Source organism: Stereum hirsutum (genome assembly GCF_000264905.1).
Source record: "Stereum hirsutum FP-91666 SS1 unplaced genomic scaffold STEHIscaffold_11, whole genome shotgun sequence".
Classification (NCBI taxonomy): domain Eukaryota; kingdom Fungi; phylum Basidiomycota; class Agaricomycetes; order Russulales; family Stereaceae; genus Stereum; species Stereum hirsutum.
Window position 1 is genome coordinate 1530664 of NW_006763141.1, and position 25581 is coordinate 1556244.

Genomic DNA, 25581 nt, shown 5'->3' on the forward strand with positions numbered 1-25581 from the left:
CACACACACACACACACACTCACACACACCACCATAATCGCGCGAACATTACGGACCTTCCGCATTGCACCCCTCTACAAGACGTCCACAAATCTGCGAGTCCAGTCGCTCTTTTTCACGACCGTTCCGTCTGCCACTCTACCGCAGATGCACAATCGTCCCGGGTCGCCGCAAGCCAACTGTCCCTGTCTCCCAAAAAAACGCATAAACCAGTGCCATCGCTGCCCAAAACCCAATATCGACCCCTCCACCCCCTTCATCCTATCACTCTGTCTCTCACCACTCCCACACCTCCATCCATTAGCGACACGACACCACCATTACCCTGAAACCTAGCGCATCCACTGGTATACGGCCTCGCCCGTGGGATACGCTCTTCGCAACACTTTAGCTGACTGGCTTGTAGGAAAGATCGACCTGCCACCCTCCCTTCGTCACAGGATAGAACTTCTCGAGGAAAATCTGGTCAGGACTCAGACTGCCTGGTGCCGGACATCCTAAAGAGAACCCCAGTGAATCAACCTCAGACGGGTTCTGCGTCAGTGCAGTGGTGTTCTAGTGGCATGAATAATGAGAATGTCAGCATAAGAATCTGTACAAGCCCAGATCGTTACGGACCCATACCTCGGTGAACGAAATGAGGAGCTTCGCGAGACGCTTTGCAAGCTCTGCGCGAGAGATTGCTCTGGGTGGGTTGGTCCAAGTCTTCGTCCGCAGAAGACGTTTCCAAGTTTTTTGGCCGGGCCACTGGAGGAAGGAAGATACCAATGAAAGTATTCATTAATACACGACAGTACGGTAGGTGCGAGGCGGGACTGACCAGCACATGCAAGGTGATGTTTACACCGATACCAGCATCTAGCAGAACGAGTTCGTCCGCCTCGACCAGGCTCATAGCGGTCCCGATGAAGCTCATTGAAGCCATTTTAAGAAGTACTCCGTCCTGAGACGCACCGTTGATGCTGAATGACACCATATCGCGGTCGACATTAGTTGCACGGCCAAAGCGTGCCCTTCCCCGGGCGCTAGGGTGGACATAGCGAGCTTGGTGCACGCGAAAGGGCGTGGGCGGTGACGGTGGAGGTACGTTCACCTCTGCGGTACACAACGCTCTGGTTTCTGGTCCTGCGACTGGGTTCACGATGGGCATGCTAGGTCCGCACGGGACAGTCGTTCCCATGGAAGTGGTACCATATGGCCAGTTGGACATTCCTAGAAGGTCCATGAAAGACATCGAACCCTTTGTGATGAGACATGTCAGAGACACACAAAGGTTCATGAGGTATGAAGCATAAGTCAATGGAATCAGACTCACGGTATTCTCTTGATCGATCGGCGGTGGTAGGCCAAAGACGTAGTCGACGGCATCGGCGAGAGCCCTGTGATTTCCCCCGGTGTACTCTTGGGAGTCGGTCTGTCCGAGAGAGAAGATAGAGGCGACACCAAAGAATAAGTCTCGGCAACCATCAATATGCAGTATAAGATCTCACCGAATAGTTTGGGATTGAGTGTAAAACGAAATTCATGTCGAATGAAGACGTGTCTGCTGCCGATACCTGCCCCGGGTATTGAACGTCGATGGGCACATCAAGATCCGGATAGTAATTCAAAAAATTGTGCTCTGAAACCCCAGAGGCATACCAGAAACCCTTTGGCAGATATATCCACGCCGGATACACAATAGTCAAGAAGAAGTTGAGTTAGTGAGATATCGAGTAACATTCAGATGAATACATACGACGTCTACAGTGTCGCTGAATATGGCAGAGTCTTGCACCTCCATCCCAGGAAGATATCCATCCTGAACTTTTGAAGCGTGATAATAGGGACCATCATGTATGCAAGTCAAGGGAGCGACGAGTAAGCTTTGAATCCTACACGGAGAGGAGTATAACGGATAGATGGAAGGATCACAGAAAACTTCAAAAAAAAGGTGCAGATTGTAGGAAGCTTACTTCAGTAGAAGGATCATCCAGACCGCAGACGGAGGCCGATGTATTCATGGATGGCAAGCAGTGTTATGGCTAATCCAGATGAGCTGCATAATAGATAGAACGTCAGCAATGCCAGAGTAGTAGGTAGTAGGAGCAACTATGGTGGCATACTTTCGGTCTCTGAGGACGTGGCGGTATCTTGTATACAGAGTCGTGGGGTGCATAATGGCCAGACGTAACTTGATGATACGCTTAAGAGGAAGTTGCGAAGGAGGGGGGAGCGACAACGATACTCTCTCGACACTCTTGGGCTTTTATGGTCCAGGACAAGGACCTTGGCACCGCTGCACGCAGCAGGCAGTACTTAGTAGTGGCATTCATGCAGATAGCTGTAGTGACCGCACAAAGCATTGCTATAGATATCCGTCCAACATGCATGAAATGACCGGGCGCCGCCTTCATGCAAACGGCATGTACAGCGTTTCACGACCATAATCCGACTGGTGCCATCACCATCGCACACAGATAACAGTAGCTTCCATGCGTACAGCTGTAGTCCTCACTATAATAGAACCTCGTCCGCGTAAGGCGTGGGCAGCGTCACAACAAAGCCCGGACATCGAGGTAAATTATGACCGCTACCGTAGTGATAACGCATCTTCGTGGTGCCACAGGCGCGTGTCTAGAGGGATGAGACCAACACGCGCACCCATCGCTGACAAGCAAAGAGATCTGTTCTCGAAAGATGATCGATGAACTGCAGGCATAGCTAGATCGTACGCACTACCGCCTCCCACAGCTATAGCTCGAGACCAGATATCTGACGATATTCCAGGCCGCAATAATGCGTCTTCGCAGATGCCTTGCAGGCCCATATCAGAATCAACATCGCCCCCGCCAGGTGCGAGCAGAAAGATGGAAGAACACAGCACGACACAGAATAAAAAAAGAGGATTCTAGAAGAGAACGCATGAGGACACGGCCTTGATATCTCAAGTTTTCAACAGCTGTGTCAAGTCGAACAGGCCGAAGTCGACCGCCACAATAGAATTCATAGAGTCTAACTTGAACTCGTGGGGAATGGCAAATATTATCTTCAAGCGGGGGAAAAACAAAATAGATAAATAAATCAAGGCACAAACCTCTGATCGACCAACCTGAGACCGCAATACCATACTAATTTCGTCCGTGTCCTGCATCACATCTAGGTCAACCCGTACTCGCGTCTCTCTCGCCCACCACATCACCATGACCCCTCTCAAACTCCGTGCATCTTCCTCCAACCCGTGCCAAATTCCGCGAACACAGCCCCGCCGAGAAATCCCAACCGCCACACTCCAGCCTCAGCCTCAACCCCAACCAAACAATCAAGCCCAATCGTCCCCCGCAGCCGCAAGCCAACTCTCCCTATCTCCCAAAAACTCCGTATAAACCAGCGCCACCGCCACCCAAAACCCAATATCGACCCCTCCGCCTCCTTCCCATCCTATCCCTCCGTCTCTCACCCCATCCCCTCGCGGCCCGTTACCACAATTATCCTGTCCATTCACCTGCGGCCCAGCGCCTCCATTGCCCAACGAGCCACCAGGACCCACATTGGCGTCGCTACTGGAAGGAACCGCGAACGTAGAAACGGTAGGCGAAGGTGACCGCGCAGGAGGCGGCCCCGTCTCGTTCCTCGCCTGTCTCTGTCGACTCGTATTCGTCGCCGTATGTGCGAGGAGGCGGATATCGAGCTCTAGGAGACCAGAGGTGGAGTTGAAGGTGAAGTAGGGGGTCGTGTCGCGGTAGGTTATTAGTGGGATTGGGACGGGTCTCGGTGAAGGCGGTAAAGTGGAAGAGGAGGAAGGGGAGGAGGAGAAGGGAGGGGGACGGGGTGCAAGTGCTAGGGTGGGTGCGCGCATGGGTGCAATTGGGGGTAGGGATGAGAATACATCTTTCGGAGGGGGCAGAGGCGCGAATGACCCGTCGGGTTTTGGAGGTGGAGTTGGTGGGATAGGAACAGAATACGGATCATCGGAAAGTGATGTCCTTTCCAAACCACTTTCATTTTCGGAAGGAAGGGCAGGCAGTGGTGGGGAAGGTGGAGGTGGCGGAGGCGGCGGAGGGATAACGGACATGGTGAACGAACTCGCGGGGGACGCAGGAACAGCATTGTTTCGGATGGCTTTGAGTGCTCGAGCGAAGAACCCTCCGACCCCTCCTCCTCCTCCTGCAGCATTGGCGGATGGGGAAGGGTCGGACCCGTCATCCACGCCGGGGAAGAATGGAGCTAAGACGAACTCCGTCATCACAGGCCTCAACTTCGCGACTCCTCTTCCTCGTCCACTACCTCCTGCACCCGGCGAAGAATCACTCCGTCGCGAGGATCCAGGCGGACCTGTCGTCGGTAAGACGTTCGTCTCTGGATCGCCAACATAAGTGGCCGGAGAAGCGACTAGGGCATCAAGTTTTGCGTGGACTGATTTTGGAGAGGGAGGTGAGACGAGGATGGATGGTGGAGTGGGTGGTGGGTATGTGTGAGATTGCGAGGAGGGTTGGGGATCAGCTTCAGCTTCGGGAAAGGTTTGCGATTCGGGTCGCGATTGAGAATGCGAATGTGCGGTCGGAGTCTTGTCTAGGTTGGTGTCGATGGGTGGGAGGTTGAACAAGTTCGAGGTCGGTGTTGGCGTCTCGGGTTGACCGTCGACTACTGGTGCTGACGAGGCGGATTCGGAAGGTAGTGTGGGAGAGGTAGGTGATGGTGGCGAGTTGGAGATTGCGAAGTTGTCCACTGAGGGATTGCGGCTCGATTCGGGCGAGAAAGCGATGAGGGGAGGTTGGGAACCGGACCTCGACGAGTTTGCGGACGATGATGACGGAGCTGGTGATGTATTTATTGGTGCTGGTTTTCGTGACGGTGATGGCGAATCCAGTTGTCGTGGACGAGGGAATATGGAGGGGAGAGTCGTGGGACATGAAAAGCAAAGCGCCGCCTGGGTGTGATGTGGTGATGCTCTCGGGACAGGCAGGAGAGATATGTATGTGTTTGGCGGGAACGACGGCGCGCGAAGACGGATGTACCACCCACGGAGAGGTCTGTGAATAGACCAGAGCAGGGTCGACGTTGTGCTTTCCTGTATATTATTATGTGATTAGAGCCTGGGTAAGGAATGTAGGGAAAGACGGACAAAGAGGTGTTCCACAATTTCTGTTTCCGCTAGAAACCGTTCCTACTATGTGCTAGCAGATTAGTCGATGCATTTTACTGAAATATAACACGAATGCTCGCCTTGTACCAGACAACGCGCTCGGAGCCCTGCTCAGAGACGTTGACGCGCATGTCCGATATAACGTCGGAGCTGTTCCCCACCTCAGTGCACCGCCCAATATTCCCAATAAATACGAGAGCGAGCCACGAACCTGCGTACAACATACTTGACGACCTGCGTCGATATATTCTGCATTTTGCGAAAGAGTTTACTGGAACAAGAAAGGATGACAGAAGAACGCGAAGCGATGCTAGTCGAAGCTCATGCCAACGAACACATCCTTTCCTTTTCCGGCGCGGCACCCACAACGCGTCCCGGCCGTCTGGCGCACGCGTCTTTCCCCAACCTCCTCTTGGCGCACGAGCTCGCTCCTTCCAACGATTTCCTTTCTCGGCTCAGTCGACGCTTTGCTGTGGTCTTTTTTCGCTAGCACGGATACATGCCCCCGGGGCCAGCGTACAATTGGCTATGTGTCGCTCATTCCGTCTGTCAAGTTCTTGAAAATGCGGCTCAGTATCGGGCTTCGCAGTTAGCCAGGACAAGTACGGCAGCGCAGCCGAAGAACGCGCGTCCAAAGGATGTTGTGGAGGAGGAGGAAGAGGCATATGTGGTATATGGATATGTGAGACCCAGTGCGTTGGTGAAGGCGAATGAGCAATGGTTGGAACAACTTGCTTTCTCGCCATCGCCGGTTCCTGAAGGACCGTATGCTGAGGCCATTCGGAGAGTCACTCAGGTGCGTTGAATCATCCATTCTTCCTAGAATCTCTCCTAATATAATTTAATATATTAGAATGGAACAATGGCCATACGTTCAGAAGCCAGGTCATCCGCTCGAGACGCATGGGTCTCCCAAATCTCTTTCCTGCCACCGTTCATCCCACCAGCACTACCATTACCTTCATCGTCACTTCAAGAGAGTGAACCATCGTCTTCACGAAAAACCTTCGCAGAAAATACAACGGGTATGTATCCTTTGTTCAGCGTATTGCTTCACGACGACGAACATGAGCTTTATTCGTAGCGGCCTCCACTCCAGACAGCCCAGTTCCCTCAGACGTGAGTTCGCTCTCTTTTCGTACTTGCTTCGTAACGGGAGAAATTATGGATATATATGAACCTGTCAAAGACTTTCCTACCATCTTCATCCTATCACCGAAGTCTTGTCTATGACTTTCGACTGTGGGTTCGGAGCAGAGGCCTCGTGCAATGCTTTGTGGCGTTTGCAGTGTGGCGCGTCCTTCATAGAGGACGGAGGCATTTGGCTTCATTATTGGCCTCTAGATGCTTTCCGGAAGCACTGTTTTCTGTGTGTCTACCTCTCGAACTTTGTTGAGATATCAACTATAGATTTCTAATTATGTTCTTACCACATGAACAGAAGTAATCCCAGCCATACATAAGTCAAACAGGACTCATTGACAGCCTCTACGGCGCTGGGTTTTCATAAACCTTTTCCTCACGTCGGCGTGGTGTGGCTCATGCGACACTATTTTCCGTCAGTCTTTCATCGGCTCATAGCTCATCGAGTGTCGTTCTCTTTTTCTGCGACCGTCATATCCTCTCATATAAACATAGCTCATATTTGTCATTCTCACCTCAACAGCACCATGAAAACATCTCCTCTCCTGCCACGACTTCCGATACCGCACCAATCACGCCACTTCCTTCGGACCCCTCAATTTCAACAACGTTCGATTCCGATATGTCAGAACAAATCCAAGAGAACCCAACATTTGTTCCAGACGAACCGCCTCTGCCCGAACCCATCCCAATCCCACAAAATCCTCAGAGGACACTTCAATCATCCGCCGTACCTTCCTCCCGGATCGGACGATTATTTCATTACGGCGGTAAGCCCCCCGCCTCCATTTTCCACGCAGCATCCACATTTGACCTCACTCCTATCGTATTGAATATGATAGGTCTGGCGGCCTCACTAGGCTACGGCGCCGCCTCGGAACTCCTTCGTCGATCTTCCTCTACTAGTGGCTCAGGAGGAGGAGGGGGAGGGGGGTCGTTGATGCTGACAGAAGCGAATGTGAATAGGCTGGTTAGTAAGCTTTCGAAGATGAGAGGTGCGGCGTTGAAGTTGGGGCAGTTTATGAGTATCCAGGGTATGTCTTTAGTTTCTTACTTACTGGTGCTTTGTTTTGAATATAAGACCCAAGATTACTGAATATGCCTGATATTGCACACGTTGTTAGATACGCATGTCCTTCCGCCCGAGGTGGATAGGATATTCAGGAGAGTACAGGATAGTGCGCATTACATGCCGAATTGGCAGATGGAGGTACGTCCTTCTCATCCTCCCCCAATTTCAGCGCATCTGGTCTTCTACCCAGCTCATAACTTCCCTCATCCCGACTGCTGCCATCGTGCTTTATTCTCATTTGATGACTGATATGGAATGGTTGTGTGTGTGGCAAATAGCAAGTCCTCTGCTCCGCACTCGGTTCCTCCTGGCGCTCCACTTTCCTCTCCTTCGAACCTATCCCCTTCGCAGCCGCCTCGATAGGACAAGTCCACCGCGCCGTGCTCGATCCCGCCGTGCTCGTATCGTCATCATTGTCATCATCACTGCAAACCGAGTCTTCCGCCATAGACATGCTGAACAGGACAGAAGACGCGTTGAACAGGACCGAAGACGGCGGGATCAAAGTGGCCGTCAAAGTCCAGTTCCCGAATATCAGGCGGAGTGTGGAGAGCGATTTGGGGTATGTGAAGGCGTTGTTGACGGCTGGGAGCGTATTGCCGAAAGGGTTGTTTCTCGAGAGGACTATCAAAGTTGGTTGGGTTTATACGCTATAACGTCCTACGATCCTTGCTTATCGTGTACGCAGGTTATGAAGGAGGAATTGGCGGACGAGTGCGATTATGCGCGGGAAGCTTCTTTCCTTCGCTCGTTTGGGTCGGCTGGGCGGCTGGGGAATGATTCGAGGTTTAAGGTACGCAACCGTAATCTTTCATCCCTGCTCATTATTCTCCTACTTTCTACGTGGTCTGACGAGGCCTGAGATAGGTGCCGTGGGTGTGGGAGGGAAGCACTGATACGGTGCTGGTCATGGAGAGAGTAGATGGCGTTAGTCTGGGTGAGGAGAGCGTTGGTAGGTTGGGAAGGGAGGAGAAAGATGAGGTGAGAAACTTTCGCCTCATATAACTCACGACAGAAAGATGTGAGGACTGGGACTGATCTGTGGCACTGGGTGCTTAGATCGCGTCTCGTATCATCGAGCTGTGCTTGAAGGAGTTGTTCGTGTTCAAGGAGATGCAGACGGATCCGAATTGGAGTAACTTCTTGTGGAATGAGAGGACGAAGCAGGTGCGCATCTCCCTTTCTTTATCCTCGCCACCCCGCTCCCCTGTTCCACTTCTACCCCTCGTCCCTGCACGGGTGATGTTACGTCTGCGTGTACTCAATGCACGTAATCACTTAGATCGAGCTCGTTGACTTCGGTGCCACGCGGTCTTATAGCGATGTATTCATGGACGATTGGTTGAGATTATTGCAAGCGGCTGCGGAGGAGGACATAGAGGGATGCAGAGAGTGGAGCTTGAAGCTTGGGTACTTGACGGGTGAGGAATCTGAGGTTCGTTTTCCCGTTCCATTTTCCTCTTTCTCGCTGCACCTTCTCCCATGCCAGTAACATTCTAACTTGTGAATTGACTCCTTTTCCAAAGACGATGCTCGCCGCCCACATCAAATCCATGACCCTCCTAGCCACACCCTTCCGCTCCTCCACCCTCCAACCATTCGCTTTCGGTCCGGGGACGCAATGGCAGGAGATAACGCGGGAGATCAGGGAACAGATACCGGTGATGCTGAAGGAGAGGCTGACGCCGCCGCCGAGGGAGACTTATTCGCTTAATCGGTATGCTCTTCGCTCTTACCCCTCGCTCGGATCACCCCCTCTTCAGTTCGTAGCTGGACTGGTGCTGACGTATAGCTTTTATGCGGGGATCGACCGCAATGCAGGAAATTGAGCGGGGCATTTCTGTTGGCGTCGCGGTTGGGGGCGAGGGTGGATTGCAAGAAGCTTTGGGATGAGGTTGTGGAGGGGTATAAGTTCAGTTCGTGACCTCCAACCTGGTGAAACACGGACAAGACACGTAGGCAGCTCCTGCTCTTCGTTCCCTGCAATGATGTGGAAGTTGATAATTTTGTTAGGGACACATTCAGCATGCAGAAGAGCACCACTCATAGTTTATCAACGTAATATATTGGATAAGTCATGGTCCATGCATGTCGTTCGTGTGTTCGTGATGGAGTTTCTTCGTAAGTACGTGCGAAAGCAGAAGCGAGGAAAAGTATTCGAAGTCGTCGTGTGGTCATCACATTCTTGAATCGTGCGTCGTTTAGTGCTCAGTTCGTGCAGGTCGTTGTAGCCGAGGAGACCTCATCCTCTCCAGTCTCTCCCTTCTCCACGGCCTATCCTGTGTCGGGCCCCGTGTCGTATCCCGGCGACCTCGTGCCGGCCCTTCCTGCCTCTGTGTCCGCCTTCGTCCATCTGCATGCTCAGGCATCGCCTCAGGCGATGACGGTCTGATCGTCACCTCTCTTCGAACCTCCATCAGCACCTCCGCTACCAGCACCAGATCAATATAGACGTCCCGCACGTCCCTCTCTCCACTCTGTCCGTCTTGCTGATCCATCTCCGGAGGGATCATCAACTCCCTATCTCCTGTCTCTCTCAACAAGTGCTTCAACGATCCCGCCACGAACAGTCCATCCCTACCTCTGTGGGCTTCTTGTCCATGTCCCATCGCCATCCGCTGCCTTTCATCCCTCCACCAAGCGCCTGCGACCTTCGCCCTCATCCCCCTCCCCAACAACTCCCTAAACCCACCACTCCACCTCGCCATCCTCCTCACTCTCTCCGCTCTATCCTCACCCTCCCCACCTACGTCCCAGCTCATCTCTCTCCTCCGCCTCATCATGATTTCATTCACCTCATCTAGACTTCCCTCGACGCAAGCCATAACTATTTCGAACCCACACAAGTCGTCAAAGTGGAGACATTTCAAAGCGGAAATGTATTGGCCTAATGACAGGAAAGTGCGGTATTGACGAGGCGAAGTGGCCCAGACGAAGCCGACGGCGGTTTCGGTTCGCGTCTGAGTCTGAGTCTGGGTGGATGGGCCAGGATTGGAGGTGGAGGACTGCGAGTGTGAGTAAGTGAAGGTGACAGCTGGTGCGAGATTAGAGCTCGAAATCGGGGTCGTGGCATTGGTGGCGATGAGGTCTTCTGGGATATCGACAAGAGCGGTGAACGGCGTCAAAGCCCAGGGCGACATCCATTCGTCTGCCCTCGGAAGAGTTGGATCAGCTGCATGAGGGGCTTGGGGTTGGGCCTCGGCCTGGGCGGGGATAGGTGAACGAGGTTCAGTAGGACTGGGATTCAGGGGTGGTGAAGCGGCTATTCTGGGTGTGGGAGCGGTGCTCGCAGGTAACACGATAACTGCTCCAGACTGATCGTACCCATACACAGGGGTACCATTGGATGACATGCCTGGCGAAGGTTTCGTACCGAACGCACGGCGAAGTGTATTTCGTATCGACGAACATGCTGATGCAGTACGACTACGAGATGGAGAACGTCGAGATGCTGGCCATGGGGATGGGAGGACAACGAGTACGGAGGGATCAACGCCTGGAGTATGCGGTAGGGAAATAGGTCGTCTGCGTGACAGAACTGGAGTCTCGTCATTGTCCACCAAGGTATCCGAGGATATGTCCGACTCGACATCCGTACTATTAGACGAAACCGATGATTCCGAGGAAGAGGAAGATGATAGGGATGGGGAGAGAAGGCGGACATGACGAGGGCGGTGCTGGGTGGCGGTTGTTGTTGTTGTCGGATATGGGTGGCGATGGCGATGCGGGCGCCTATCTACAGCGTGCGTACGAGTCGGTGCATCAGGTCGTCGACTGAAGTGCGGTATGGGATACGGGATCACAGGTTCATCATCTTCTGTATCGTCAGAGTGGTCGGACCAGGTTTGCTTCCACGACTTCGGAACAGCATCGCGGTCTGAGTCCCAGTCCCGGTCCCAGCTGGGCACGGGTGGCGAGTAAGGGAAAACGGGAGGAGGGGATGAACGTTCAGGGGTGGCGCGCCAGGCGTAATACGGTTGGGGGCGAAGAATTGGGGTGGGTTGAGGAGCAGGTATATAGGGAGAGCCGGGTATCATCTGAGATGGATTTCTATCGATTGGAAGGGTGATGTCAATGGGACGTGTACGGTCTTGAGGGATGTAGCCATTTGGCCGAGCATAGGGATCATTACTCCAGAATGTGGCTGCCATGACAGACAGTGAAGGTTCAGAATCTTCGAACAATGGCTGAGAGGAGAACGAACGTCAACGTGCAAGAGGGTACACAGTGTTATATAACAGCCCACAGCACATACGCCAATACTCGGAAGAAGCACAAAAGACATCGCCCTGGTTCGCCCAATCGGTCCAACTTGGATCGATAACTTCCGTCCAGTGCACAGCACCACGTACAGAATACAAGGACATCGCCGCCCAGGCAGAGTACGCACGCGGTAACCATCAGGTTCAACAACAATATCACAAATTCGGCGGGCGCCTCCCAGGAATCCGGGCAACCCTTCCCAGCGAATCAAATACGCTACAATTCACAGGCCACCGAGAACAGAACAATGGCAGTCTTAGCGAACAGAACATAAGTAATAGATATTACATCGTACCTTACAACGGTGGCGTCTTATCTCAACGCACGCATTATTGCCTCGATGGCTATGAAACATTTGGTTTTGGACCTTGCCAGAACGACCCACAACGACCAAACAACGACGTTCCCCTTGTGATAATTCGAGGCTATGATGATGAGCCCAGGATGAGATCATTCTCTGGGATGAAAATCATCGGCAACACTGAAGATCTGTTGTATCCTGATCATGGAGAAAAAGGATGCAGCACTATGTTCCTTGAGCTCGGCGCCAGTATACTAAAGTCAACCGAGGCTCGAGAGGGAAGGAAGAGCAGCCGTCCCGAGAACCCGGTTCCTTTATTGTGGCACCCGACGACAAGCCGGAGAACTCCGACACATTCTTCTACTTACCTCCGTGTCAGCCTGAGCCTTGTGTCAGCCCGTCCTCGGTTTGGCTTTTCTTTACTAGAGAAGGTTTTAGACCATGCATGTAGAATTCTGGCATCAATATCGCTAATGCTTTACTAGTCACGACTTCGTCTACTTTGAAGCTGGAAGGATTCCCCGGAAACTGACGCTGGAGCCATCCGGCGAATCAAATCTGGTTCGCGCTCTTCTAGCAAAGTCCTTGCCGGCAATCTCTGTTCTTTCTTGTGTGCTTCGATAAGTAGAGGAACCCTTCTACTACAGCACGTTTACCGGAGCTTTCTACTCCTCAAGGTCCTGATTCCTCCGAGGCCGTGGTGGGCTTTCGGCGTCACATCTGTTGCTTACAATTTCGGGCGGGGTTCGCGACTCGAGTCATACGACTCGGAAGCGCCCCACGCAAGCTGCCTCTAAGATAGTTCCACGTTGACTTCCACTAGGACGTGCGGCTCTGTGCTGCCCCAAGGAGTGAGAAAATACTCTCACCATCACTGCTATATGACCTTAAAAGCCAATCTGACTCGATCTTGGTCCCTCTGCTTGACGATCTGCATGTGTCAATGCTGACTGATCTGGCTTACATGCGTCGGGGACTAGGGTGAACTACTCGACCGAGGGCTGGTGGACACTGCCTTGTATTCAATTCATTCCAAGAGTGCTTAATGATTGAACTCGGTGAGCGAACATTAAGTCACAGAGACTTAGTGGTTGATGGGTATAAAACAGCTCGAGCCGAGTTCATCCAACTGCACATTGTCTCGCATCTAAACCGACCACCTTCTACAGCCTACGAACTCTTACACAACTCGCCCAACATGGTCCTCAAACTCTATGGCTGGACTCGCTCTGTTGCCACTCGTCGTGCGGCTTGCATCCTCAAAGAGAAGAACGTCCCCTTCCAGTTCATCAACGTCGACATCACGAAGGGCGAGCACAAGGCAGCGGATTACCTCGCCAAACAACCCTTCGGGCAGGTCCCGTACATCGTACGTACTCCTTAACCCTGGTAGAGAACGAGGAATTGACGGTATACCTTTAATGGTCTTCTTGACGCAGGAGGATGACGGATTCACCCTCTTCGAGTCTCGCGCCATCAGCCGCTACGTTGCCGAGAAATATGCCGCGCAGGGAACGCCTAACCTCTTGCCGAGCAAGGACGCGAGTCTGAAAGAGAAAGCGTTGTTTGAGCAGGCAGCCTCCATTGAGCTTTCCAGCTTCGAGCCTCATGCACTCGATGTGATCCTTGAGAAGTTCTTCGCTCAGTATGTTGAGTTCAACATCCTCACCTATGCAGTAGCGTTGACTTCGACTCCGTTTGTGTGTGCCTCTGTAGGACTCCTGACGAGGATCGCATCGCTAAATTGCTCACCACGATTAACTCCAAACTCACCGTCTACGACAAACTCCTTGGGAATCAGCAGTATCTCGCTGGCGAACACGTCACGCTAGCAGACCTGTGGCACCTTCCTCTCGGGTTCATGCTGGAAAACGCTGGGTATAACGTCATGAGTGACGAAGGGAGGCCTAACGTCGCTAGGTATGCTTATTTCGAGACTTCAACCCATACTTGGAGAGACACCGATTGTTAACTAATTTTGAACGGTTCCCCAGGTGGTGGAAGGACATCTCGGCAAGGCCGGCTTGGAAGGCTGTCGAGAATGGTGTTTAAGGGAAGGGCGCTCACATAAGGAGCAGAAGTGCTGCCTACCTACAATCAATTTCAGAAGACCATTCAGTACCGTTATCACACGTATCCGTCGCTGAAAAATTTGACGACATAGCCACCCACAGAGGGAGACTGCATCCAATGAAAATGGAAGACTGTTATAGTAGGCTGTATGGGAGTTTCTGAGACCATCTAGGCCGCGAAAACAGGTATATCTCGTTCGCGTATATAATTATCATGAGCACACGATCCTACCGTAATTGTGAATAACTTACGGTCACCACTCGATATTCTCCAACCACAATTCGAACGTCCACGTGAACCGATTCTATCTCATCACCTCACCTCACCTAGTCTTCCTCTCATCACCCTCACCTTCGCCCTCCAACACAACCTCACTCTCAAACTCGAAGACCCCGGTAGCCCTCAACCTCTCGATCAACACGTCTCCGAGTGCCGTCATCGGCGTGAGGACACCTCCGAGTTTAGCCAGGGCGGGAAGGCGGTCACCATCTTGCAAGAGGGAGAGTGCGGATTCGCCGAGCATGGCTGTGAAATGAAACAGAGGGTAGTGTTCAGCATTCAGTGGTCATTCAGGACAGTGATGTAAATGGGAGACCGGCCAGGAAAGAAGAGGAAACGTACTAGCGGTAAGCAACGTCCCCGGGTCTCCATTCCCGCGGATTATGGTCCTGATCCGCGTAGGCTCAGAGCCGGGAGGAGCGACTGAGGTGGTAATGTTGAGATATTCCATGTATCCCTGCTTGAGCCTCCTGAGGGTCGATATCCGTGAGCATTGAATTTGAGTAAAAGACCACTGGTGGAAGCGGGGGGGCTGATAGGAAAGTTACATACACTGCAGAGGGGCCTTGTCCCGGTTGGGTGACGAGTCGTTTGAACAACCAGCGCACCTGCCGAACCATAACAATGTCAGCATGCCAATATCACAACTGAGACGAGCACCAATCGGCCAAAGTTGATCCGAACAGAGACATACCGGCGAAAACATCATCAGACAGATCCCCATCACAGCCACACTCAGACTCCTCAAGAACGCTCCAGCCTTACCGTTCACTTCCAAAAACTCGTCATATTTGAACGTTTTTCCATACGTCAACATCTTATCCCCGACCCTCTCCGATTCGGGCAAATTGGAGTGGAAGGCGTGGAATTGTTGGAGGCCCCAAGTACGGAGGACGATGGCGCGGTTACCTGGGGAAATGGGGAATATGGAGCCGTAGACGGTCTTGGAAGAGGGGAAGGAGGGGAGCTTGTAGAGGAGCTTATAGCCTGTCGTTGGGACGCCGACGACTAACACGCACGTATATGGTCAGCAAATTAAAGCCGATTATAAGGAAAGAAGACGTACTGGGACTCAAAGAATAGGCCCTACTCGACATCTCCCTCACGTTCTTCGGTACTTCCTCCATCAACGCAATCACCGTCGCCAACGACCCACCAGCCACACCTCCTTTCATCTTTACGGCTGTTACGCTGTCTTCGATCTCCGCGTCGGGGCCGACGAGGGCTTTCAGGGTTTTGTTGGCGAGGAAGACGATGGCGTCGGACGGGACGGAGTCCAACCCGCACGAAGGAACGATGATGGCGCCGGTTTGGCGGGCCAGATAGTCGAAGCTGAAAGTGACGACGGGGAGATAGATGAGATGAGAGCTTCAAACTCCGGTGCGAGGTCATGAACAGTGATGATGCATGTTTCACGGTGTCTGGACATTGTGGGCCACCGCCACACTGATCGAGATGCTACTGGCTAATAATAGCACATGCAATAACTCAACCAGCCACGCAGCAAGTACGCCGAAAAGACACAGAATGCCCACAGCCTACCATGATACTAACGTTAGAAAGAAGACATGCTCACTTGTGAATGATTTTGTAGATCCAAGGCCTCTCTCCCGTTATGTCGACATGATGCACTCCATTGCGTGCACAAGCCCTAAATCACAAATCCGGGAGCAAATTAGTAAAGCAACACCCCAAGAGATCAAAAATACACGCACTGAACGACAGGTGTACTATACCGCCAATACGGGCCCACCGTGTTCGCCACGACCTTGACCTGCTTCACGACCCTTTCCACATCCTCGAAGTTGTTCACGTCGACTTCAAATATCGTGACATCAGGATCGAGCTCTTTCTTTAGTTCCTCAAGTTTGGAACGAGAGCGACCGGCGATGGCGAGTGTGAATGAGGAGCGTTGTGGGTGATGTGAGAGGTAGAGGGCGGCCAGACGACCGCAGTAGCCTGATTCGCGAACCGACAAGGTATACAGTCAGTTTCATGAGCATGCAAGCGATAACGAAGATATTTTCAAGAGAATATAATGCATAAGGTGCTCTTGGAAACATGGAACCAAATAGACAGATATTCACCGGTAGCTCCGAGGACGAGAATGTCGGCCATCTATCTTGGTCGTTACGCTTCCTTTATACTGTCCCGTCGGTTAATTGTACACTGGTCACGAGAAAGGACAGTGTATCCGTTGGCTGCTTCAACAAACCTTTGTAGCCAACTTCTTAGAGTGAGAAGAAGGGAGCTGGGGAAGGTTACGGAAGAGATTGTAGAGGTCACAAGGAAAAGGTAAGGTTGAATATTTACAGCTCGCCTGCAAGACGCGATGACGAACATCGGTATCGTTTTGCCGCGCCACACGCGGGAGGCACGCCTCGAGGTGCCACAACCCTTAGTTGCTTCTTGACCATCATCACGATCTGGGTGGCTCCCTATCTATCTTGTGCTGCATTTTATGATATATTCCAAGATGTCTTCGTCTAAAGGGAAATCTGACTCTAAGGCTCCTGTGTACCAATATGATACCCAATTCTACTGCTTCAACGTCATCTTCCTGGTACGTTCCTGCTTGCTGGGAACGAGAAGCATATCCAATGTCTCAGGATCTGCATGCTGATCGAGACTGACTCGGGATTGTGATCACAGGTAGAAGACACGCTCTTCAGAGTCCCTAGGAATGCTCTCGAGAAGAACGAAGATGGACCATTCGCGGGCTTGTTCACTCTTCCTTCTGGTGGAGCCGAACCAGAGGGCTCTTCGGATGCAAATCCCATCAGGTTAGAAGGAATAACCGCATTCGACTTTCGTAGCTTCCTCAAAGTGATCTTTCCACTGTAAGTCGGTATGGACTTCATCAATAATTAATACAAATCTGACCAATAACATTGGTTTCGCTGATGATACAATTTCCACGTTCGAGCAGGCCACTGACCGAGCCTACGACGCTTTCTATGGAAGAATGGACCTCCGTCCTCAAACTCTCTACAATGTGGTCTTTCACAGCTCTCCGTGCCATGGCCGTCACCCAACTAACCCACCTCATCCCCAAATCACCCGACCATCCGATCCTGCTCGTCGTCCTCGGAAAAGAATTCTACGTCTCGAAATGGCTCCTCGAAGGCTACACTTCCCTCGCCATGCGCGACACCCTTCCAACCGAGGAAGAGCGCGCACGTCTCGGTGGGGATACGGCATGGAAACTCGCTGAGATCAGAGAACAGATATATCCGCTGAGGACGAGGAAGTCACAGACGAGGGCTCCTGCTGGGAGTTATGGGAGTGGAGCTGGGTATATGAGTGAGCCTGGACGGTACAGGTTTGAGAAGGAGATCAGGGAGAGGTTTAAGGATGAACTGGTTAAGGATGAGGCTTACGATCCTCGGGAGATAGCGAATGATCCTTCGTCAGTGTTCCTCCGACCTCAGTCGTACACAGGCCTGACGGTGATGCTTTAATACCTGATCAGGAGGGCATACTTCCAATTCCCTTCGGGCATGTTTGCAGGCGATAGTGATTAGGCCTGTTTCGACCCTTGGACTACATGGCTCCGAAGACTGACGATTTCCTCCCAGATCGCGCTCTCGAAACGTTCTCGAATTTCTGAACTGCTTTCGGTCTTCTCCTACAATTATCTTTAGTGTTGTACATCGGCGCGCGAATTTGGCCCCTTGTATGTTGCGCTTGTTATCTCGCTCTTTGCTATATGTGTCTCAACCTATGCATCTTAGTGTCCGTGTATGTATATCATTTGTACGACCGCATTAAATGTGATTCAATCATCGTTTATTTAGTCTCTGTAGACTCAACATCTAGATGCGAAAAAAGGTCGTAATTGGAAGCATGGTGAATGGTAAGGCATAGAAGATGGAGAGGCATACTAAGGTGATACGCATACGAATGAGGATCAGAAACTGACTGACTATGTACACAGGTCCATCTATACACTTACCACCACCCTCTGAATTACTGAATCAACGACATCGAACACCAAACAACCAACCCTCCCAAGTCCTTCCCAACCATCATCTGTGCCGGCAACAACGGTCTCCCACCCCCAGTCAATCCTTCCTCCGCATCCTGCAACTGCTTCTCAATCATCCCCGCTGGGCATCCCCAACCCAGGCCACCAACCCTCAACGCCAACTCCTGCAGATCCCACGTCCCATCCTCATACTTCTTCAAAAACAGCTCGCACGTCTCTTCATCCTTGACCAGCAGGACCCAATAATCCGTCTCAACGCTACCGTCGGGACGAATTGCCTCCTTGATAATAAGCTTGGTAAAGACGTTGGCCGCACGTGCGAATTGTTGGACTCTGGCGGTGTCTTCCGTGCGCGTCTTTAAGAGAGCACAGAGCGTGCGGGGGGATTGGTTGAGGACGAAGTGGACGTAGTGCCAAGGTTTGTAGGAACCATTGCTTAGGGGCGAGCGGTCTACGCTGTTTCGGGCGGAGCTTCCAGAGCCGCTGGCCGAAGAGGCGAGAAGTGGGGGGAGGACGGGTGCCGCACGAGGAGCACGAACCCGAGCATGAGAGTGGGAACGAGAGCGAGAGCGAGTGGCACGAACGCGATCACGAAAGAATTTCTTCGAAGGAGACTTCGGGACGCTAGTGGTAGAAGACCACTTAGAGCTGGGTTTTCTAGAGGAGGAACTGCGACTCGAACCCGCAATTTGAGTGGGCTCTAAAGGAGCAGACTCAGTAGCAGACCCAGGAGTAGAACCCCTCACGCTCGGCAGAATCCAAGGGTCAGCATTTGGCTGCGCTGTCTTCGTCCAAAATTCTAGTGCCGAAAGACCTGCCGGTCGATCAGCACCTGGGTTCATCAAGGCTTCGGCGTCTACAGAAGTAGCACGCTCGGTCCATAGGATAGAAGGTTGTGGTGTAAGATGTCGGGGAGAACAAGTCTTGGCCCATGTCAGAATCTCAGATTTGGTCTTGGACGGAATGACTACTTCAGGGCTTCCATCGCGAGAGCCGCTGATGGGGCCTGTGAAGGGACTGCCTGTCTCTCGTTGGCCGATGACAACAGCGAGAGGAATGGACTCCGAAGTTGCGAGAGAGGATGCATCGTTGGTGTCGTTCGCAAGGTGCCCGCTGGGACCAGGCGCTGTTCCGCTGCGAGTCGGAGGAGATGCTTGTCGTTTGATGGAGATACCAGTGACTTCAGCAAGAGGGACCGACTCGGAAGTTGCGGTGGAAGTTTCCTCTTCGGAGTTCTTGAACAGGTGAGCGCAAGGCCCGAGCGCTCTAACGTCAGTAGTTGTGAGGGATGGATATGGCCTGTACCGCACAGTCCCAGAGGACGAGCTAGACTTAGAGCGGGAAGACATCATGGCTTTCTCTTTTTCTCGCCTTTGCTTCAACAAAAGATGACGCGGTAGCTGCATCTCCCTCTCCTCGTCGACACTAGTGCTCACGTGAGAGGATCTCTCGAACTTTTCTAGTTCCAACTCCCCAAGTTCGTCTCCCAGTCGGACTGTACCCTCAGAATCGGAAACAGTGTCGGAACCAGAGTCTGTATCGGATCCCGAATCCGCTTCATCCTTGGACGGAATGTAAGTGCCCTCCGAATCGGTGTCAGAGTCAGCGTCAGAGGAGTCAGAGGAGTCAGTGTCGACGTTGTAAGGAGGAGCCCGTGGTCCTGGGCCGTAACCTTGTTCGGTAACGGGAATTTTCCTCTGCCTACGACGACTACGGCGGCGAGGTTTGGAGGGAGCCATGACTGTTCTGATAGAAAAAGCTAAGAGATCGTGTTGAAGGGATAAGTCAGGCCGGAGAATATTGGAGGATCAACGAGCCACTTACTAGGTGTTATCCTGGAGGAGTGGCTCTGGTTCGAGATGGAGACACCGGAGCAGAGTGACGGATGTTGGAGAGAAGCGATACTGAACTAAGACACGAAAGAGTCGCAGATGCCGTAGGGGAAAGGTTCAAGAGCCCGACGAGTGAGCGTTCAAGAGAGTGAAAGACCCTTTTATAAGGCTTGCTACCAGTGCCACCTTCGATCACGACACTCAGTAAACAAAGTTGTGTCAGATAAGATCCGTGCGTTGTGTTTGGCACTCGATCGCATCGATGCCACCTCCGAGTTGGGCAAACAATGCCGCCTTGGTAACGGTGGCGTGGCACGTTTGGGGCGTGCCCCTTGCTTTGTCTAGCACGAGGGTTTAATTATTGATACAATGTATGGCCCACCTTCATCGCAACGCAGATGAGTAAGATTGCCTTCGCTCGTCCTTGTGCCAATGGCATATCTGGACTTGGAGACGAGCTGAGACACGTCGTTGGGACGGTTCAAAGTCACATTGGCACCGACTATCAATGAATGAGGACGTTATGGGTGGCACGCTATGGCCCCCGAAGAAACCAAGGAATTTCAATACGTAGGTTATACAGACGAGACTAAGGCAAACTCACATCGGCATGTCTCACAGAACGTTCAACTGCAGCTATTTTCGCGATGTGGCACGCCACTACCATTTGTCTCACGCTATGAACGCTGGCCATAAAGGTTTGTATTCTATATATCGAACAGATTCGAGGCACAGTCCGAACTTCAGCTTTATTGCCATCATCTTTACACTGGAAGGTGTGAAGTGCGCTGCTTGTCAGATTGCAAACTCTGAACCATCGCCGTCGAATTATGCCAAGAATCAAATTCCAAGAATCAGTTGTCCTCGCCCGTCCAGTCTCCAAGATAAGCGCTAACGTGGCAATAGTATTAGTGACGGTCCGATACATGCGGGGATGGAATCTCAGCTCACAGAGATTCTGTCATTCCCTTATAAGCACCCCTGTACGTCCCAAATTTAATGCTAAGAAAAAAAATACCGCCCCAGTGAGCACACTATCCTGCAAGAGACGAGGGGCGGATGGTGACGAAAACCGCCTACCTCGACGTGACATTCCCCATATTCTTATTAGCCGAGTAGTCGATCAACGTCTTCCCCGTCTTCTCGTCCGTCACCTTGTACGCCAGCTTCCCGTTGTTTCCGAAAGTAACGTTCATCGAGTGCAACGTGACGCGGTCTGTGAAGTCTTCAAGCGCGACACTGGGGCAACCAGAAGATGGGCAAGGATGGAAGCCCTTCATGTCCTTGATGGCAACTTTACCAGCCTCGGCATCGAGGGTTATGACGGGGCCACTGTAACCGTCCGATATGACCTGCATGAGGTGGAAAAAGCTATTTCCTGTACCGGTCTTGGAGGACAGGTAGTACTTCCAGGTGTAAGACTTAGGGATATTGTCTGAGAGGTGCTGTGATGAGTCGACGAGATTCTTCAAGGAGGATATATCAAGAACTGACCTTTCGTCTTGCCGATACTGAACTCAATCCTTTGTCTTGGGCTGGTCGGATTCGGGTCAAGCATTTTGGTAGGATCGTTGGACAACTGAAGTGTGTAGCAGTCCCTGATGGATATGTTACTGGGACACCCGTCGATCAAGATTCCTAATATAGAAAGTAGAGTTAACACGGGGTAACGCGGCGAAGATGACATCGAAAGAGGAGGAAATCTGTACCAGTCGACTGCCACGCCACAGTCCCCACCTTCCCTTGCAGACGTTTGTTTTGCGTCCCATCAGTTAGCGTTGTTTGAGCTCTCTTCGCCGAGTCAGTGCGAGAGACACTGATCGCAACGACGCTGGGAAGAAGATAGACCAGAGCTGCCGTCAAGTACAATAACGAACGCATTGTCGTTGTGATATGCCAAGGTCAAAGCAATGTGAGGTCGGAGTGTGATGCTCTTCGGCTTTGGCGAGCGATCCAGCACTTATACGAATGCAGGCGCTAAGCTGCCTTTTCAAACAAACAGGGAGGAATGGCGCATCAGACCACTAGAAGAGCGAACAGCCACCAGGAAGGCGAGTGGTAGCTTGCCAGCAACGAGAAGGAATAGAATGAGCTCAGTACAAGAACTAGAATCCTTGGATGGCATACTACGTGAACAAACACAGGTAAAACGAATGCCAAAATAGATTGCCGTTGTGTAGTGGCCAACGACGTGGTTTGGTAGCGACATCGAGAAAGAGACCTGCGTTTCAGGATAAATGACAGCAAGAAGACGGCGCTACCCCGGATGTTCGGCAAATTCAGATACTTTTTGAGTCGAGTATTTAAACTTCAGAGCCCCCTCACGCTTGCAGAGCTAGATCCGAATAAGTGGTAGAATGCCAGAGTATCTTCCTATGACGGAAAGATCGCAAGGATTGAAGCCTTTTCAAGTGGTGGTGGTTCGAGAGAGACGTTCGCGAGCGGAAGTCGAAAATGATCAACCTGGAGCTGACTAAGCAGAGCGGGTGGCGGCTGTGGCCCACCACAAGACAAGTCTCAAAGATTGCTTTGGAAAGAGGACGATGCGGCAACAATTGGTCTGGTCGAATGTTCCATTTTGGATACATGTCTTGTACTGTCGCCGTAGCTTGCCTTCTACTGAGTGCGAGGCAAATGGTCGTAGTACAGTATTGAAACACTCCTTGATCCTGGGCCCCTCTTTGATCCACATTCCGCACGCTGCTCCCTCCAGCAACACTTCCCATAAAGTGAAAATACAGTATATTTGCATCCTTATTGTACCCCTCATCAGGTCCACGTTCATATTTTGAGAGAAAGACATGGACTGCAAGCTCTCCAGTTGCGGATCAAGCAGCGGCTCTTTGTGGCACCGCGGTGCCACACCACCTTTTTCCTTGCACATCGTGCAATGTTGTATTTTGTACCTTTCCCATTTTCTTATAAGTCCATCCAAGGGTATTTGACACTCCTTGAAGGATTGAGGGGAGGAGAGAAGAGGGTTCGGAAAATAATATGCATCGAAGCAACATCGAAGAGCCGGATCAAGGAGTGTTTCAATACTATACTGTACTTTTTCGCGCACAAGTTCACGCCACCGCCCCTCGGCCGTTGCCGAAATGACATAATCCGTTCGTGTCCCAGTTCGCAAGGACACCGGGACAAGGGACAATGTTCGTGAACATCAACGCTTTTCAGGGATACCACCCATCATAACCTCTCATTAGCCATTTATGCTCTGAATCTGGGAGGGGGAGCTCACCCAGTAGCAAAATCCAGCTCAAGATGTCTCTTGGGGCCCTTCCTGAGGTCAATTTAGGAGCAAAAAATATATTCACATTTTTGTCGTATTTGCGTCAAATTTTGGTTTGTCCCATTTACAAGTTCAGTGCACATCAATGGGGTGGGACTGTCCCGTGTCCCATGGGAGCCGTGAACGAACTTGTGCCGCTGGACAGTCCCACCCCATTGATGTGCACTGAACTTGTAAATGGGACAAACCAATATTTGACGAAAACTTAACGAAAATGCGGATATATTCTAGGCTCCTAAATTGTCCTCAGGAAGACCCGCACTGCACACTTTGGGCTGGATTTTACTGCTGGGAAGGCTCTTCCACACAAATTTAGAGGATGAATGGCTGTTGAGCAGTTATGAAAGGCCGTACTCCTGAAAGAGTGGCGATGTTCACGAACATTGTCCCTTGTCCCGGTCTGCTTGCGAACCGGGACACAAACGGATTATGTCATCTCGGCAACGGCCGAGGGGCGGTGGCGTGAACTTGTGCGCGAAAAAGTGCAGTACGTTGTGTCATACAAGAGCATGTGATTGGCAGTGAAAGTCTAGATATATTATTGAATGGGGAGATTAGTTCGTCTCTTCACTCTGACGTATCGAATGAATTTCTCTACTCTCAGATACAAGAGCGACACTAGTTACATGACTGGAGATATATATCCGAATCACCGAAGTAGTAAAATGGTGCGAATTAGTTTTCCTCGCCCATCCAATCTCCAACGTACGCACTAAGAGGAAAATCGTGTTAGCGACCGTTCAACATACACGAGGATGAACTACCAGCTCACAGGGATTCAGTCATTCCTTTATAAGCACCCCTGTACGTCCCGAACTTTATACTAAAAAGAAAACAAAGGCAGTTGAAGTCAAAACAAGATTATGGCGAGGGGCGAAGGGCGACGGAAACAGCCTACCTTGACGTGACATTCCCCATATTCTTATTAGCCGAGTAGTTGATCAATGTCTTCCCTGTCTTCTCGTCCGTCACCTTGTACGCTAACTTCCCATTGTCTCCGAAAGTGACGTTCATCGAGTGCAATGTGACGCGATCCGTAAAGTCTGCCAGTGCGACACTGGGGCAGCCAGAAGACGGACAAGGATGGAAGCCCTTCATGTCCTTGATGGCAACTTTACCGGCTTCGGCGTCGAGGGTTATGACGGGGCCATGGTAACCGTCCGATATGACTTGCATGAGATGGAAGAAGCTCTTTCCTGTTCCGGTCTTGGAGGACAGGTAGTACTTCCATGTGTACGACTTGGGCACATCGTCTGAAAGAAAAATGATCGCCATTGTGAGTGGATGAATGTACACAAGAAAACCAAATTGAGCTCTCACCCTTTGTCTTGCCAATGCCAAACTCGACCCTTTGCCTGGGGCTAGTCGGGTTCGGGTCAAGCATTTTGGTTGGATCGTTGGTCAGTTGAAGAGTGTAGCAGTCCTTGATGGTTATATTACTGGGGCACCCGTCGATCAAAATCCCTGGTATTGAAAGGGGAGTTAGCGCCGCATACAAATCAGGAATCCAGCAAATGCGACAGAAAATTTGTGTACCAGTCGACTGCCATGCCACAGTTCCTACCTTCCCTTGAATAACGTCCTTCTGTGTCCCATCGGTCAGCGTCTTTTGAGCTCTCTTCGCAGAGTCCGTCCCAGAAACACTGAGAGCGAGGGCACAAGGAAGAAGGGAGATGAGAGTTGTTGTCAAGTGCAATAACAAACGCATGGTTGTTGTGATATCGATTATGTAAGTTGAACTGAGAGGTCGGTGTGAGATTCTCTCTGGTATGGGCAAGGGACCCAGCAATTATACCAATGTAAGCGCTAAGCAGGGATTCAAAACAAGCAAGGAGTGGTGCATCAGGACATTAGAAGAATTTACAGCCACCAGGGAAACGAGTGGCCACTTGCCAGCAAGGAAAAGAATCGGCAGAGGTACTGACGCATACGCAGAAAGCCTTGGTTGTGCGTGAAAACAGCTGAAACGCGGGTAAGCCAAAAGTTGACCGTCATAGGCGGCTGCCAGTCCGCGCGTTACTACGGACTTCTTTGAGTACCGACATTGAGGAAGAGACATGCGTTTCAGGGCAAAGTACAGCCATAAGACGGCGCCGGCGCGGTGGAGCTTAGGCTAGACTCTTCACCTTTGGAGCAGCTGCCAACGGAGACCTGAGTTTGAGTGCAGGTATCAGCGACGGTCCAGCGACGCACACTCTCAGCTGATTCGCGAT

The 25581-nt window shown here is 51.6% G+C and overlaps 10 protein-coding genes across 10 annotated transcripts; 3 read left to right on the plus strand and 7 right to left on the minus strand.

The window, feature by feature from the left end:
- Positions 1-387: 387 nt before the first annotated feature.
- On the minus strand, positions 388-1526 carry STEHIDRAFT_159255 (uncharacterized protein; the record flags this gene model as incomplete). The annotated part of the gene is made up of 5 exons (XM_007306622.1): positions 388-555; positions 619-747; positions 821-1240; positions 1316-1414; positions 1491-1526. The coding sequence occupies 5 exons, from the start codon at positions 1524-1526 to the stop codon at positions 388-390; spliced, it is 852 nt and encodes a 283-aa protein (XP_007306684.1).
- A 1547-nt stretch (positions 1527-3073) lies between these two features.
- On the minus strand, positions 3074-5380 carry STEHIDRAFT_170197 (uncharacterized protein; the record flags this gene model as incomplete). Its single annotated transcript, XM_007306623.1, has 2 exons — positions 3074-5012; positions 5352-5380. 2 exons carry the CDS (start codon positions 5378-5380, stop codon positions 3302-3304), a joined length of 1740 nt encoding a protein of 579 aa, XP_007306685.1. The 3' UTR covers positions 3074-3301.
- Positions 5381-7103: 1723 nt separating this feature from the next.
- Positions 7104-9264, plus strand: STEHIDRAFT_61655 (ABC1-domain-containing protein; the record flags this gene model as incomplete). Its single annotated transcript, XM_007306261.1, has 10 exons — positions 7104-7302; positions 7393-7478; positions 7619-7746; positions 7825-7972; positions 8029-8133; positions 8208-8321; positions 8400-8507; positions 8623-8775; positions 8867-9057; positions 9162-9264. The coding sequence occupies 10 exons, from the start codon at positions 7104-7106 to the stop codon at positions 9262-9264; spliced, it is 1335 nt and encodes a 444-aa protein (XP_007306323.1).
- A 277-nt stretch (positions 9265-9541) lies between these two features.
- On the minus strand, positions 9542-11491 carry STEHIDRAFT_159258 (uncharacterized protein; the record flags this gene model as incomplete). Its single annotated transcript, XM_007306624.1, has 1 exon — positions 9542-11491. One exon carries the CDS (start codon positions 11489-11491, stop codon positions 9542-9544), a length of 1950 nt encoding a protein of 649 aa, XP_007306686.1.
- Positions 11492-13102: 1611 nt separating this feature from the next.
- On the plus strand, positions 13103-13956 carry STEHIDRAFT_112928 (glutathione S-transferase-like protein; the record flags this gene model as incomplete). The annotated part of the gene is made up of 4 exons (XM_007306625.1): positions 13103-13273; positions 13344-13549; positions 13621-13824; positions 13899-13956. The coding sequence occupies 4 exons, from the start codon at positions 13103-13105 to the stop codon at positions 13954-13956; spliced, it is 639 nt and encodes a 212-aa protein (XP_007306687.1).
- A 343-nt stretch (positions 13957-14299) lies between these two features.
- STEHIDRAFT_112929 (NAD-P-binding protein) lies at positions 14300-16374 on the minus strand (the record flags this gene model as incomplete). The annotated part of the gene is made up of 8 exons (XM_007306626.1): positions 14300-14502; positions 14599-14726; positions 14809-14864; positions 14951-15264; positions 15323-15588; positions 15833-15907; positions 15972-16215; positions 16344-16374. 8 exons carry the CDS (start codon positions 16372-16374, stop codon positions 14300-14302), a joined length of 1317 nt encoding a protein of 438 aa, XP_007306688.1.
- Positions 16375-16732: 358 nt separating this feature from the next.
- STEHIDRAFT_112930 (uncharacterized protein) lies at positions 16733-17717 on the plus strand (the record flags this gene model as incomplete). The annotated part of the gene is made up of 3 exons (XM_007306627.1): positions 16733-16819; positions 16909-17096; positions 17186-17717. 3 exons carry the CDS (start codon positions 16733-16735, stop codon positions 17715-17717), a joined length of 807 nt encoding a protein of 268 aa, XP_007306689.1.
- Positions 17718-18225: 508 nt separating this feature from the next.
- STEHIDRAFT_140764 (uncharacterized protein) lies at positions 18226-19983 on the minus strand (the record flags this gene model as incomplete). Its single annotated transcript, XM_007306628.1, has 1 exon — positions 18226-19983. One exon carries the CDS (start codon positions 19981-19983, stop codon positions 18226-18228), a length of 1758 nt encoding a protein of 585 aa, XP_007306690.1.
- Positions 19984-20930: 947 nt separating this feature from the next.
- On the minus strand, positions 20931-21957 carry STEHIDRAFT_112932 (uncharacterized protein; the record flags this gene model as incomplete). Its single annotated transcript, XM_007306629.1, has 5 exons — positions 20931-20967; positions 21028-21078; positions 21157-21511; positions 21571-21714; positions 21786-21957. 5 exons carry the CDS (start codon positions 21955-21957, stop codon positions 20931-20933), a joined length of 759 nt encoding a protein of 252 aa, XP_007306691.1.
- A 2086-nt stretch (positions 21958-24043) lies between these two features.
- Positions 24044-25076, minus strand: STEHIDRAFT_112933 (uncharacterized protein; the record flags this gene model as incomplete). The annotated part of the gene is made up of 4 exons (XM_007306630.1): positions 24044-24080; positions 24141-24191; positions 24267-24621; positions 24689-25076. 4 exons carry the CDS (start codon positions 25074-25076, stop codon positions 24044-24046), a joined length of 831 nt encoding a protein of 276 aa, XP_007306692.1.
- Between the last annotated feature and the right edge of the window lie 505 nt (positions 25077-25581).